Source organism: Aedes aegypti, chromosome 1 (genome assembly GCF_002204515.2).
Source record: "Aedes aegypti strain LVP_AGWG chromosome 1, AaegL5.0 Primary Assembly, whole genome shotgun sequence".
Lineage (NCBI taxonomy): Eukaryota > Metazoa > Arthropoda > Insecta > Diptera > Culicidae > Aedes > Aedes aegypti.
This window is the reverse complement of record NC_035107.1, coordinates 92,984,992-93,000,538: the sequence shown is the minus strand read 5'-3', so window position 1 is coordinate 93,000,538 and position 15,547 is coordinate 92,984,992. Positions and strand designations below refer to the sequence as shown.

At 37.8% G+C, this 15,547-nt stretch overlaps 1 protein-coding gene across 1 annotated transcript; it reads left to right on the top strand.

Moving 5' to 3' along the window:
- Positions 1-12,364: 12,364 nt before the first annotated feature.
- Positions 12,365-13,926, top strand: LOC5576684 (serine protease Hayan). The gene is made up of 2 exons (XM_001662769.3): positions 12,365-12,769; positions 12,835-13,926. The coding sequence occupies exons 1-2, from the start codon at positions 12,667-12,669 to the stop codon at positions 13,821-13,823; spliced, it is 1,092 nt and encodes a 363-aa protein (XP_001662819.2). The 5' UTR covers positions 12,365-12,666; the 3' UTR covers positions 13,824-13,926.
- Positions 13,927-15,547: the final 1,621 nt, after the last annotated feature.

Here is a 15,547-nt window from a genome sequence, read left to right as displayed (position 1 = left end):
TAGGCTATTGAACGAAGAAGAGCTAACTTTGAAATCGGCGGAGCGCATTATTAAAAATAAGGAAATGGCGGTTTGCAATAGACAAAAGCTCAACCCAGATGAAAATGTTAACTCGATGAAGTTTAGGCTTGGTCGACGAGAATCTCGCTATGATTCGAATAGAGCAGATCGTGATAGAGGAAGGTCGAGAAGTAGGAACAGGGATAATGGACACAGACATTTTCGAGAAAGAACAAGGTCAGATTCACGTAACAATCCGGTTAGTAGCAAGGGAAGGTACGCAAATTTTGTATGCCATTACTGCAAAGCTAAAGGTCACATTCAGCGCTTCTGTTACCAGTGGAAAAACAGCAACCGAGGGGCAGTGAAATTTGTGGACGAAGTAGACAACGAGGATCCGCATGATTATTTCAAGAGACTGCAAATTGATTATGACACCGACAATGAAACAGGTGACTATCCTTGTCTCATGATTAAAACAATAAAACACATAAGTGAACCTTGTCTCCTTGAGGTCAATATCGAGAACAAAGCTTTTAAAATGGAGATTGACAGTGGTTCCGCAGTATCAGTTATGAGTCGTGCAGATTATTCTAGAAATTTGAGTAATGTTGTTTTGAAAAGTAGTAAACGTAGACTAGTGGTGATCAATGGATCAAATTTGGAAGTTTTTGGTGTGGCTACAGTAACAGTTTCAATCAATGAAAAGCGATGTTCACTAGAACTGATCATACTTAACAGCAACCACCAATTTATGCCTTTGTTGGGAAGAGATTGGTTGGATGTTTTTTATGTAGGTTGGCGTAACAATTTTTCAAACGTTTTTTCTATTAGTAACTCGATTGTTTCGGATCAAAACAAACAGTTTATTGAGAAGATCAAAGCCAAGTATGTAAATGTTTTCAATCAAGATTTTTCTAAACCAATAGTTGGACACGAAGCCGAATTAGTACTTCGAGAAAATAGACCTATATTCAAAAGGGCATATGATGTGCCTTACAGGATCCGTGATAAGGTGATTGAGCATTTGGATACTTTAGAACAAGATGGCATTATTACCCCAATTAAAACTAGTTTGTGGGCATCGCCTGTCGTGGCAGTTATGAAGAAAGACAATAGTATCAGATTAGTCATTGATTGCAAAGTTTCGTTAAACAAAGTTTTGATTCCGAATATTTACCCTCTTCCAACAGCCCAAGACATATTTGCTTCCTTAGCCGATTGTAAGGTTTTTTGTTCGTTGGATTTGGCAACTGCGTACACACAATTAAATTTATCAAAAGCATCTAGAGAATTGGTGGTAATTAATACCATAAAAGGGCTTTTCAAATACAACAGGTTGCCACAGGGAGCGTCTTCCAGCGCGGCAATCTTTCAACAGGTGATGGAAATAATTTTAAAAGACATTAAGTACGTTGTTGTTTACCTTGACGATGTCCTAATTGCGGGAAGAAATTTCAAAGAGTGTCGTGATAATCTTTTACTTGTGTTGGAAAGGTTGAATGAAGCTAACGTTAAAGTTAACTTTAAAAAATGTGCTTTTTTTACTAGCAGTTTACCGTATCTGGGACATATTATTTCCGAGAAGGGCATTATGCCAAATCCAGACAAAGTGGAAACAATACAAAAAGCCAAAGTACCAACATCAGTAACTGAGTTAAAAGCTTTTTTAGGGTTAATAAATTATTATGGTAGATTTTTGCCAAACCTTTCTTCTACACTTTATCCCTTGTATCGGCTGCTCAAAAAACATAATCGTTTTTTATGGGATTCAAACTGTGATAAATCTTTTGACGAAGCAAAAAAACTAATACTCAATGCCAATATGCTAGAACTTTATGACCCAAAGAAACCGATTGTAGTCAGTACTGACGCTTCTTCATACGGACTAGGGGGTGTTATGTCCCATCTTATCAACGGAGTTGAAAAGCCCATATCATTTACTTCTTTCTCTTTGAACTTGGCACAAAAGACCTATCCTATACTGCATTTGGAAGCTTTGGCCATAGTGTCAACGGTTAAAAAGTTCCACAAGTTTCTCTATGGTCAAAAGTTTACAATATACACAGACCACAAACCCTTATTGGGCATCTTAGGTAAAACTGGGAAAAACTCAATATATGTCACGAGACTACAGCGATATATTATGAAGTTATCTATTTATGACTTTGATATTTGCTATAGACCGTCAGTCAAAATGTGCAACGCCGACTTCTGTTTAAGATTCGCGTTGACGGACGAGGTTCCAAAGAAATGTGATCCAATATACGTGAAAAGTTTGAATTTTTCAGATGAAACTCCGATTGATTTCAAATTGGTCGCTGAAGAAACCAAGTTGGACTCCTTTTTACTTCGTATTATGACATACACCATGGAAGGTTGGCCGGATAGAATCGATAAAACTTTCAAAAATGTGTTTTCCCTTCATCAAGATTTTGAAGTAGTGGAGGGCTGTCTACTTTTACAAGACAAGGTAGTGATACCAAGGTCCCTGCAATGCTAATCATGTGGGCCCTATTAAAATGAAACAGCAGGTCAGAAGGAGTGTGTTTTGGTTCGGCATAAATAATGATGCGACGATCATGCAAAACAATGTGATACATGTATTAAAATGAACATTGTACCAGGTAAAAACATCACCTATAAATGGACTCCAACAAATAGACCTTTCAGCAGAGTCCACGCTGATTTTTTGCAGTTTGAAAGAGAAACGTTTTTAATAGTGGTTGATAGTTTTTCTAAGTGGTTAGAATTAGCCTGGATGAAAAATGGTACGGATTCGGAGAAGGTCATAAAACAGTTTACTGATATTTTTACAAGGTTTGGTTTGCCTGACGTGATAGTGACTGATAATGGGCCACCATATAATTCCAGAAATTTCATAAACTTTTTAGAGAGACAAGGAATACAAGTGATGAAAAGTCCAATTTATCATCCACAAAGTAATGGACAGGCTGAGCGTCTTGTGAGAGTAGTCAAGGATGTATTAAAAAAGTTTCTTTTGGATGCGAATTTCAAACACCTAAGAATGCAACAAAAGCTTGATTATTTTCTGTTTAATTACCGAAACACCTGTTCAGCAACAACAGGGCACACACCTGCTGATAGAGTCTTAGGGGTCAAACCTAAAGTATTGTTGGATTTGGTTAATCCTAGAATGAGCTATAAAAATCAGCTGATATGGGAAGAGAATACTCCTTACAGAAGCAGAAGAGTTGCTACAGAACCAATAAAGACAAAAGCCTTGGATCCACTTGATACTTTAGCAAGAGGAGACAAGGTTTATTACAGAAATAACAAACCAAATGATGTTCAACGATGGATTTTAGCCACTTTTATTAAGAAAGTTTCTCAAAATACTTTTCAGATCGCGATATCATCAAATGTGATCTCGGCTCACAGGGGGCAGATCAAAGTAGTTAAGAATTCTGAACCGCGGCGCAATGTGGCGCTTCAGGAAGTTGCAACAAGGGTGCGAATTTCATCTAAAAGGCGATTCGAAAGTTCAGATGAAGATGAATCGTTCCAGAGCACCGCATCTCGACAGGTTCTGCTTCCACCCACTCCTCCGCCAGTTAGAAGTGAAGTTCATCATTCAGCATTGCAGTCCTACAATGAAACGCAAGCCACATACAACGATGAGCAAGTACCTCGGAAAATATCTCCCCAGAGTAGTGATGTTCTCGAATTAAGGCGATCAAAAAGGTTCAAGAAGAAGAAAATAGATTCAGATTATGTTTATACTAGTTAAGTATCATTGGAACAAATGTTCTATCTGAAGTTAAGATAAAAGTGTTTGAATTTAAAGTTTTGATTTTTATTATTGATGTTTTAAACTTAAGGAAAGAGGAATTGTAAGATTTGAAATCTGAATGATTATTTCAAGCGTGTGCTATGCTGTCAGATTAATACTGTCGGTTCGAACGATTGCCAACCATTTGGAATACAAACACCAAAATCCATGCATGTATAAATACACGATCGAATAAAGAGTGGAGTGTGCTCTTGATTTGGAAGTTGAGCTGTTAACACTTGTGTTGTAGTGAAACGGAAGAAATACCCTGACACAATCTTTAAACTTATTAAAGCTAAATCATTGCTTTCTAGCGCTACTTCACCAGCTAATATTTCTTCTTCCATGTCAATTCACTGGAAATTCCTCTCGATAATTTTCAGTAAGCTAATGTGTTTCTGAACAAGAGTTATGCAAAGAAGAACTGTAGGCTCATTAATTGACATTATTGCCATTAAACTACTACAAAACATATCAACATAAGTTCCATCTCTTTAGTCATAATTCTACAGAAGATATTTGTTTAATGTTTATTTCAACAATTGGTTGCACATTAGCGTCTCGAATTTAATTCACCTTAATTTTGAGGGCCCCTAAATCGAACTCCGCACCGGGCCCCAAAAACCCTAGCTACGCCACTGGTCAGGTGAAATGTCTGAAGAAACTCTTGATGAAATCCCGGAGGAACTCCTTTATTTATAGTAGTTTTTATGTCTGCCAAATCAAACCAATTAGTTAGAATTCGTTAGAATTATCGAAAACTTCCTTTCAACTAAGTATGCTTTCGAAATCTTGAGTAGATTGATATTCAATTAGACTAGTTTTTGAACTTTTTCACAACAGGGTCCTAACATTTTTGATAAGATCTTGGGTGTTATTAAATAATACGATAGAGTGTGTTCTTGGCAAATTCTCCCGCTCAAACAACGGCTAGGGAAAGTGTACTAGTTAAAGCCATAGTGGTTCCCTGTTTGGCCATATGTGAAATTTCAATTACTTTCTCATTTTAAATCTTTTTGAATGTTTTAACAACAAGATTGAACCTAAATCTAACTATTACAACACACAACACCTTTCGAAATGTGAAGAAAGCCAAGTAATCACGTATGGCGAAATAGGGAACCATTATGTCCATAACTGGTACACTTACCCTTACCCATTCAAACTTACATTAAAAAAAATGAGTGCGAACTTGAACCTTGTTACTTTTGATTATGTTTGACGTTCACTTAGTCGACAGAAACACCACAGGGTTTTACTTTTTAACACTGGGGTTGTTCCTATCTTACATTTCAGAAGGTACACGGAAAACAAAATGCATCCAAAATTTGAGTTTGAACCAAGGGGTGTGACCAAGGATGGAAATCTAGTGATCATGACAAAATAAATGATGCATCGCGGTTGTTCTTTATCATGCGAGCATAGCAACAACGATAAACCATTAGTCGTCAAGGCCTAACAACAAACTCCGCTCCCTGAAAAATGAATCGCTCGGCATGTGTGCTAACGATCAATTATTCGCAAACCTAAGTCATAACTTTTCGAGGATTTTTAAGCTTTTAATCCGCGATCTGTCTTCTGGCATGCCATTTCTGATCAGAAAATCAATCGGGCATGGTTTGGGCGGAAAATTATGCCGCGAACGCATTATGATTCATGTTAATCGCAACATGTTACAAGATCCGACAAACGGTTTGTCCCGCGACAAACAGTGCATCGGATGCTCCATATATCCTAAGTATGCGTGCGTAATGAGCTGTTCAAATCATGCTTCTGCAAGAGCGACGGCCATCTTAGACCATTCAAATACTATGTTGTTAGTCGCTAGAGGTGATTTTTTTCCATCCTTGGGTGTGACAAAATCTCAAAAACCTGAAAAAATGTTAACTTACCCCTCGACCGGCAGCTTCATTTTTTACCGCTAAAAAAATATTCAAATCGCGATAACGTTTTAGTTTCTCAATATTTTAGCACCATTCTTTCACAAATTCTTAAAAAAAACTCTTCTAGTTTCAGAATATTTTTGGATATTGACAATTGGCCATCTGGATCCGGAGATATTCAAAAATTCCCTGGGGGACCGACGCGTAGCCATAATCCAAGTAAATGTCTCAAGCTACAGAATTTTTATCGTATTCGGATATTCACTCCTCGGAATGATTCATTAATGCGAGTGTGTTGTAAAAAAATGAAGCAGGCCTCTTATTTAAGTTGAGTCAGTCGTCGGGTGTAGACGCATTTTTAAGCGCTCCGTAGTTATTTTAAATTAATTTTTTTTTGCTGTTTACAAACATCGCGCGCGACCGGTAAAAATGCAGTGTAGTGTTGAATCATGCAATATCAGTGACGATCGCTTCCTATGGAAGTGCGAGTTCTGCTTTAAAAATTACCACGCGGCATGCATTGGTGTGCAACGCCATCAGGAGAGTTTTATTTTATCATTTATGGTACCTCTCTGCGGCGATTGCCAGCATAATTTGAAAACTGGAATTGACACCCGCAAAGTGCTCCATCAACAGCAGCAGCTAAACGATTCAATTAGGGCACAAACTGACGCCAATCTTCGAGTAGCCGCCGATCTAAAAAAGCTCAGTGCAATAGGGGATTTATTTGACCAAATTGAGCTTCAACTAAAGGAATCGGTGCTGATTATTAACAACAGCACATCGTCGATCGTTTCGAATGCTGTGTCGGCATTATCGCGTGTGGCTGAAAAAAACTCAACAACAAAAAATGATACGCCCAACAGTGATTTACTTGCAATAAAAAATCATGTGACCGGGCTTTTGGACATATCAATGAAATCTTCAAAACAGAACATTGAAGATTTTGTTGAAACGTTGACTACAGATCTAACCGGCGAACTAAAAAAGATCTGTTCTGAAGTCCAGTCACTGAGCAGTCTAACCATTGAGATGGCTGCTCATTGCAACGATCATAATGCCAGTCAACCACACATGACAACGGATGCGATAGTTGAAATGCAATCGATCGGCAATGAAATTTTGAGTGAAGTTAAAGTTTTAATCGATACTGTTAACTCACCACAAACCAACATTGACGCTGTTCGATTCGTGGAAGTTGAGTCACCCCCTAGCCTTTTAGATGAGTTGGCTGATCAAGGAATCGAAACTGTTAATTTGAACCCGGGCCGAAATTCGAATGGCACTGCAGGTTGGCGTTTGCTAGGAACAAAAAAGGTTTGGCGCTCTGATTGGACAGAATATGACAATCGTCAGCAGCGTCGTGCATCGCAGCAAAAAACTAAGGAAAAGGCCCAAAAACGGAAGAAAGCGAATAAACACAGAGGCCATAACAACAGTACCAATCGAAAAACAAACTCCATTTTTTCAAAAACTCCCTCCAAGCACACCAGAAGTAAAAATGAACGCGAAAATATGAAAAACAATACTTCACAAAAATGGTTCAACTACAACGATAGCAACATGAAGCGCAAAAGCAATGGAGCGGTTTCTAATGGTCTTCCCTCGGATAAGGATTTACTCGCAGCAGCAAAGCTGATTTTTTCCAAGCCTCCAGTTAAGCAACGTGGGATCAAATTTCAGAGAGGCGAAATTTTGAATCCGTATCCTGTCGATGATGCATTCCCTTCGTGCTCAACATCTAGTTCGAACTGGTTGTTTGGTCCTGCCTTAAGAAACTCCTTTTCGCAGCATTGTTCCTCGTGCTCCTGTGAAAAAACGTGTTTTCGATCAACTTGACGCAGTCTTCAGACGTAGACCCTGACGATCCAATCGTGGCTGATGAACTACTAGTTGGTAATATTTTAAATAATGACAATGTATCTAATAATAGATCTGAACTTTCAAATAATGTTATGCAAAGGGATGTGTTACCATCAACTTCTTCAGAAGCAAATGCTACCGAAATTTTAGTATATTGCCAAAATTTTAATCGCATGAAGAGTGCATCTAAAATGAACGAAATTTATAAAAGAATTCTAACTTCATCCTTCTCAGTTGTTATGGGCACTGAAACTAGTTGGAATGAAAAAATTAAAAATAAAGAAGTTTTTGGTAATAGTTTTAATGTATTCAGAGATGACCGAGATTTGGTCCTTACCCAAAGAATGTCTGGTGGTGGAGTTCTCATCGCAATATCTACTAAATTCAATTCAGAATTAATTATTTCATCAAAACATAAAGAATTTGAACATGTGTGGGTGAAAGCACACATCGCCGGAGAAACACATATATTTGCTTCTGTGTATTTTCCGCCAGACCAAGCTTGCAAATCATCATATGAAATTTTCTTTCAAACTGCTGATGAAATTGTATCCCAGTTATCTCCAGAATTCAAAGTGCATATCTATGGCGACTTTAATCAGCGTAATGCTGATTTTATTCGTGATTCCGAAAACGAAAGCATTCTGCTTCCGGTTGTCGGTGAAAATGAATCATTACAATTTATTTTTGAAAAAGCTGCATTTTTAGGTTTAAATCAAATAAATCATGTGAAAAACTGGCAAAACTGTTATTTGGACTTCTTATTCTCAAACATTATGGATGATTTCTGTGTAAATGAATCTGTTTCTCCACTATGGAAAAATGAAGCATTTCACACAGCTATTGAGTACTCAATTTTCGTTCACAATAATCACAATTCTGATAACTGTGACTTTGAGAATTTCTTTGATTATAAAAACGCTAATTATGATGGAATTAAACAAAAAATAAATAGAATAGATTGGCAATCCGTTTTGAAAAACCAGGGAGATTTAGAAATCGCCGTGACGGAATTTATTCAATTTTGTCGGAAATTATTCAAATGGAAGTTCCTTTATTGCGAAGACGTCGTAGAAATGGATCGAAAAACCCTGTTTGGATTAATAAGCAAATAGGGTAGAAGCACCGGTTTTGGCCATACGCCAGTTGTAGCCATAGGGGATTATACATTGTTTTACATAGCCAATCAGCATAAAACCTTTTGTGTTCAGTAGATCACATTCACATGATAGAGCTACATTCATTTACTCGTCCAAATTGATTCAAAATATAAGAAAAACAATTCATTTTCCTTATAATTTTAATTCCCATACACCTAATTTGGCCAGGGCACTCCTAATTTGGCCACTCTTATGAGAAATCAATGCGATTGGCCAATTTAGGAACCGAAGTAAAATCTCTGTCCGAAACTGGTTCCGTTGGCCTATATTGGCCAACGGGATTTTCAAAGCGAAAAAATGGTTTTAGATCTGTTTTGATATTTTACACACATAAGGCTGATACAAATATTAATTTTCTTTTATGTCCGTGACCACTTGGAAGGTACGAGGGGGGGGATAAAAATAAATAAGGAACAAAAAAATAAAAATTGAAAAAAAAATATTTTTTTGAATTTTTATTATTAACGATAGTTGTTAAACTATTTTCAATCGTCATCTGGATTATTATTTTACCTGTTTTCGACTTTTAAAATTAAAAAAACCTAACTGATGTCAAAAATATGATGAAAATTTTTTTTCTCCCCTTCAAAATTTTCGGATTTTTGAAGGGGGGGGTGACATAAAAGAAAATTAATATTTGTATCAGCCTAATATGGATTGAAAGCTTACATTTGACATATTTATAGTATAAATACGGCTTCACATTTAATTTTTATCGACAATTTCTCTTAGGCTGGCCAAAACCGGTGTTTTACCCTAACTAATTTAAAAAATCGTAAGCAAAAGGCTCATAAAATTTACAGGCAACAAAAATCTCGAGAAAGTTTAGAAAATTATTTGTATATTGTCAACCAACTTACTCAAGCAATATCCGCTGCGCTTGAAGAGTACAACACAAAAATAGAAAATGATTTAAAATCTTGCCATAGAAATTTCTTCAATTATGCTAAATCGAAGATGAAGTCTAACAATTTTCCATCTAAAATGACATTGGATGATAGAGCAGCTGATAATCCCGATGGTATGTGCAATCTTTTTGCTACTTTTTTCCAAGAGACTTTTACTAACTTTTCGGATAAAGATCGTGACTGTGAATATTTTTCTAGTTTTCCTGATTTTACAAGCGATATCGGTGTTAGTCAAATACTGGTACAGGACATTTTAACAGGACTGAAGAATTTAGATTCCACCAAAGGATCAGGGCCAGATGGAATCCCACCTATTTTACTGAAAAACTTAGCTAATGAATTTACAGCACCATTATTTTGGCTATTCAACAAGTCACTTGAAATGAGCAGATTTCCAAAAGAATGGAAAAGATCGTATCTCATACCCATTTACAAGTCTGGTAGAAAATCTGATGTTCGAAATTATCGTGGAATTGCTATTATTTCATCCATTCCAAAACTATTTGAATCAATTATAAATAAAAATGTGTTCAGCCAAATAAAACATAGAATAACGAATACACAACACGGTTTCTATAAAGGTCGTTCTACTACAACAATCCTTTTGGAATTTGTAAATTACACTTTGAATGCAATTGATAGAGGTAACCACGTCGAAGCACTTTACACCGATTTTAGTAAGGTATTTGACAGACTAGACATTCCTATGTTGATTTTCAAGCTCAATAAAATGGGAATTGCGATGAGACTCCTCAACTGGATTGAATCTTATTTAACAGATCGCCAACAAATAGTTAGATTTGAGGGAAAAATGTCTAAACCTGTTCACGTTACATCAGGAGTTCCCCAAAGTTCGCATTTAGGTCCATTGTTATTTATATTATTTGTTAACGATATTTCATATGTGCTTAAACATCTTAAAATTCTGATTTATGCCGACGATATGAAACTTTATATGGAAATCAATAGTAACAAAGATAGCGACATTTATCTGAATGAAATAAGTATATTTGATAAATGGTGTAGCAAAAGCTTACTTCAATTAAACGTCAAAAAATGTAATTTAATCACATATAGCAGAAAACGGAATACACCACAGATTACTGTCTCTTTAGGAAATCAAATTGTTCAAAAGTGCGATAAGATTAGAGATTTAGGTGTCATATTAGATTCTAAACTTACCTTTACTGATCATTATAATACGATTATCCATAAAGCAACCAATATGTTGAGCTTTATTAAGCGTTTTAGCTACAATTTTCGGGATCCATATACGATTAAAACCTTGTACATTGCTTATGTAAGATCAGTTCTAGAATATTGTAGTATTGTGTGGTCTCCGCATATAAAAATACATGGTGATAGAATCGAATCAGTACAGAAGCAATTTCTTTTATATGCCTTACGCAAATTAGGCTGGACAACGTTTCCACTGCCATCATACGAGGCATGCATGCTTATCGATATTCAAACCTTAAATGAGCGTCGCGAAATAGCCATGATTTCATTTATCAATGATATTGTATCGCAGCGTATTGATTCCACCAATCTTTTATCATGTTTGAATTTCTACACGCCCGCTAGACAGTTAAGAAATCGGAATTTGTTTGCATCAAATAATCATCGAACTAACTATGCAAAATTCGGCCCAATGAATCGAATGATGTCTCTTTATAATCAGCATTGCACAGAAATTGATCTGACCATGTCGCGAACAAAGCTAAGACAATATTTTAATTCCTTAAGATATAATACAACATAGAATTAAGCAAATGTGTAGTCTACTATTGATTGACGAAATAAATAAATAAATTTGATGCAGCCGTCTTTGAGTGATGAGCATTTATGTTTCTGGTACCACGCTGAACAAATAAAGATCTTGAAAGCTCTAAAAAACCTCATATCGTAATTTTCAGATTTCTCCAAGAATACTGAACCAATTTGTATGATATTTTCAGGGTAGCTTCTTATTACCTGGTATTGTATAGTACACCTTTTTAGTTTTTGATAAATCGATCAAAAACAAAATGGCCGCCAAATACATTTTATATGGAAAATGTGTCCCCCAAGGGCCGCCAAATACATTTTATATGGAAAATGTGTCCCCCAAGGAACATCGGAATATCTTCAAAACTCGATCACCAATTATCAATATCGACATGGATTCTCAAACTAGAAGAGATTTTTGAAACCTTCTGAAAAAATGTTGCAAAAATATCGAGAAACAAAAAAGTTATCGCGATTTGAATATTTTTTTGGCGGTAAAAAATGAAGCTGCCGGTAGAGGGGTTAATGACTAAAAAATGAGTAAACATTTATTTCTGACCTAAAGCGTCTGGTACTAAAATTAGGACAGTGCTGCAGGACCTAATTAATTAAAAATACTATGCTTTCAAATCCGGAATTGCCTTTTGAAACTTTTTCAAAACTTTTGATAAGAGTCAGGTTTATTTTCATACATTTTTGTTTCCTAACTAGGAAAATCGATTTTAAATTTTTTTTCTAACTAGAATCGTTTGAAAACTTTCAATATTTTGCTAAAGTAAATTTCTTGATTTTTTTTTCAGACTCGCTCTTCTAAACGAGATTTATACTCCATGGAATTTTGCCTAGATTTTCAAATCCAAATTCTCTAGGATGAGCGCATTCTGCCCCACGATTCCCACAGCTGATTGAAGCTTGCCCACCTCCTGTCCCGTTGCCGGGGCCGGGCAATGTTTTCGTTTAGAACCGGTCCAGCCGGTAAATTTCATCGTTCAATAATCCGTATGTGTAGGAAGCGCGAGATTCAAGATCAGCGTAATACTGCACCAACATTCAGTCAGGGGACTCCGTTGAGGCAAGAACTAGTTTTTCTCGTAGTAGCTGTGTGTGCGCGATCGATCCGCGGTGACCTTTCTTATTGTTGTTGCGTCGTCTTTGTCGCCACTGCTGGAATTCGTAGAACGATTACGAATTCCATTCAAAAAAGCTTTGGTTCAGAATATCCGGGTTTCTGGCCGAGGAAGATGATTTCGGTCTGACTTCGGTGTTGCAGCGTAGATCCTGTGATTTTCGTGATGATGGACCGGAGCATACCGACTCGGACAGTGACGACCGTGCTGCAGATCGTATGGTTCGGGGCAGCAATTGCATTTGCGACGATCGACAATGATCGCTTCGGTAGGGTGACATCATCTCGGTGATCGCGTTCGCAATTAATCGAAGCTTTATTGCTGTGTTTTCAGAGGGCGATAGCTGTTTACTGGCAGACGGTACCAACGGGACGTGTCGTCGAGATTTGGAATGTGAATATTTGAAAACCGTACCGCAGAAGTCGTGGATCAAGTGCTCGTTTGATAAGAATGTGTCGATCGTGTGCTGTCGCAATCCTTCGCGGACTCGATTCGACGTCAAAAGCCGAAGCGAACAAATGTGCGAAAGTTTCGATGAGTTCAACGATGCAGATGACCACATCTTCGCTGGTACTTCAGCAGCACTTGACGAATTTCCCTATCTGGGTGCGTTGGCTTTCGATAACGGAAATGAAGTGGCCTTCCGTTGCGGTGCCAACCTTATATCGGATCGGTACATGCTGACGGCTGCTCACTGCTTGACAATTGAGCAACCAGCGTTCGTTCGACTCGGGGTCGTGAACATTACATCCACCAGTAAAACGGATCCTCCAGTCGATATAGGGGTCGAGAAAACGATCTTGCATCCAAACTATCAAACTCGGCCTTTGGCAAATGATATCGCGCTGATCAAATTGAACCGAACCGTGACGGAAGACTTTCTTAAACGGATATGTTTGTATACGAAGTCCTCGGATCCGGCGCCAGATGTGCCTTTGACGATTGCAGGCTGGGGCAGTACTGAGCAGGATTGGGAGATGTCCCCACTGTTGCTGAAGGCTAAGGCCACCACATACGAGCGAGAGGTGTGCAACGCCATTTTGGTCAACGATAAAACCGACGAGAAGTCCTCTCGGCGGAGAATATTGAAGCTAAATCCCGATCAGCTTTGTGCCCTCGGGAGAAACGAGACCGGCGACAATACGGGAGACACGTGCATCGGAGACTCCGGTGGTCCGTTGGAGATGACCATTGGACGTCGAAGATGGCTCGTCGGTTTGACGTCGACGGGGAAGCATTGCGGTACGAGATTTCCCGGCATCTACACCAGGGTGTCGCATTTTATTGATTGGATCGAGTCGGAGGTGTGGCCGGAGAAGTGACGAGTCCTTGTTGGGTGACCTGCATGAGTGGTAGGGTTAAGTGACTGTTAGGTGGACAAAGTAAATTGAATGTGATCAATAAAACAATACAACTATTAAATTAGTCGGTTTTGTAGTTCAGAATGCAGGAGACGTCCGATAAATTTACTCATTTAGACATCTAAACAGATAACACTGAATCACCAATATAACGCCACAATACTCGGTTCGTGGCCGCATGCCTCCATCATCGATTCTGCCCTTTTCTCGCTAAATCGTTGTGCACTTGATCCGCCCACCTGAATCGCTGCGCTCCACGCCTTCTTGTACCAACCGGATCCGAAACGAACACCATCTTTGCGGAGTTGCTGTCCGGCATTCTTGCAACATGCCCTGCCCATCGTACCCTTCGAGCTTTTACCACCTTCTGAATACTGGGTTTGCCGTAGAGTTGGGTTTGGGTGAGTCATATATACTTTACGAAATTCATTCGATTTTGCTCGAAATACTTACAGTCAACTCTCCATAACTGGTGATGAAGGGGTCATTGAGTTAGAATAATATCGAGTTATAGAATACAAGAGATCATGAAGTTAGCCATGAAAATCAATTTTTCGATCTTTAGCTCGACATCGAGATACGAAATATCGAGTAAGGGAGAGCAGACTGTGTTTATATTCCAGGAACGATTTGTTTACGTTGAAATCTAAGTCAAAACATCTTCTTCTTCTTCTCTTTCACAACCACTAAAGGTCTGCTAAAATCGTTTCCACGAGATATTTTTAAATTCTGAGATGGCCAGGAATTAGCTTTTGTTAAGAATGGATTCATAAGTTATTTTTGAGGACATTTTAAAATATAAGCACGATGCTATTAATAGTTCTGCACTTGGATTTGCCTACTATTAAATCTTCACAATATCAAGGTACCAGCACTTGGATTCAACATTGCATGTTTTAATTTGAAATTAAAAAAAAAAAGCGAAACAAACGATTCCGTTTGACCCAGATTTGAACTTTCAATCTTCGAAATGCAAGTCTCGTATCTTACCTCGACACCAACTCGCATCTGTTGAAAGAGTTTGAACTGATCTCAATCACTTTCTTCAACGAGGTGTCAATGATTGCTATCATACAAGAAACATGATGTTCGAAATCAACAACTTTTTACTTCAGAGTCTAGTGCTAAAGACAGTAGAGCACATCCAAAGTTAGAACTCTTCAAATCATGGTGTTTTGAATTGCGTCAAGTGATCAACCCATTCAATTGGACGTGCTGATTTTTTTACCGTGGGCTATTGCGATCTTTTCATACAACGGGGATTCGCTGGTTTACGACTGTGACAACATTTGAAATTTCCTAAAGTATCAGTCTTGAAGTAAATACCCCAGGTAAAATCGTTCAAAATAATACTAGGTTTTACGTGGTAATTTTTTGTCCAGCTAGAATAAAAAAACGTATTTTTAATACATTTGCAGCTTTGGTGGCAGTTATTGAAACGATGAGTATAGAAACATGTTAAACAATATTTTAGTGTGCGTGTCATCCTGTCAGTCGATATAAGAAACCAAGCTTATTGATGACGTCACTTTCGTATCGTTTTTCACTTACACACATCCATCGTCTCTTTTGCGTAACATCTCATTGAGTCTCATTGAATTTGCTCGATTGGAACCACGTTTGACGGTTCAATTGGAAGCTTTGGTTTCCGAATCCGCGCTTCTCTATATAAACAAATTCTCTGA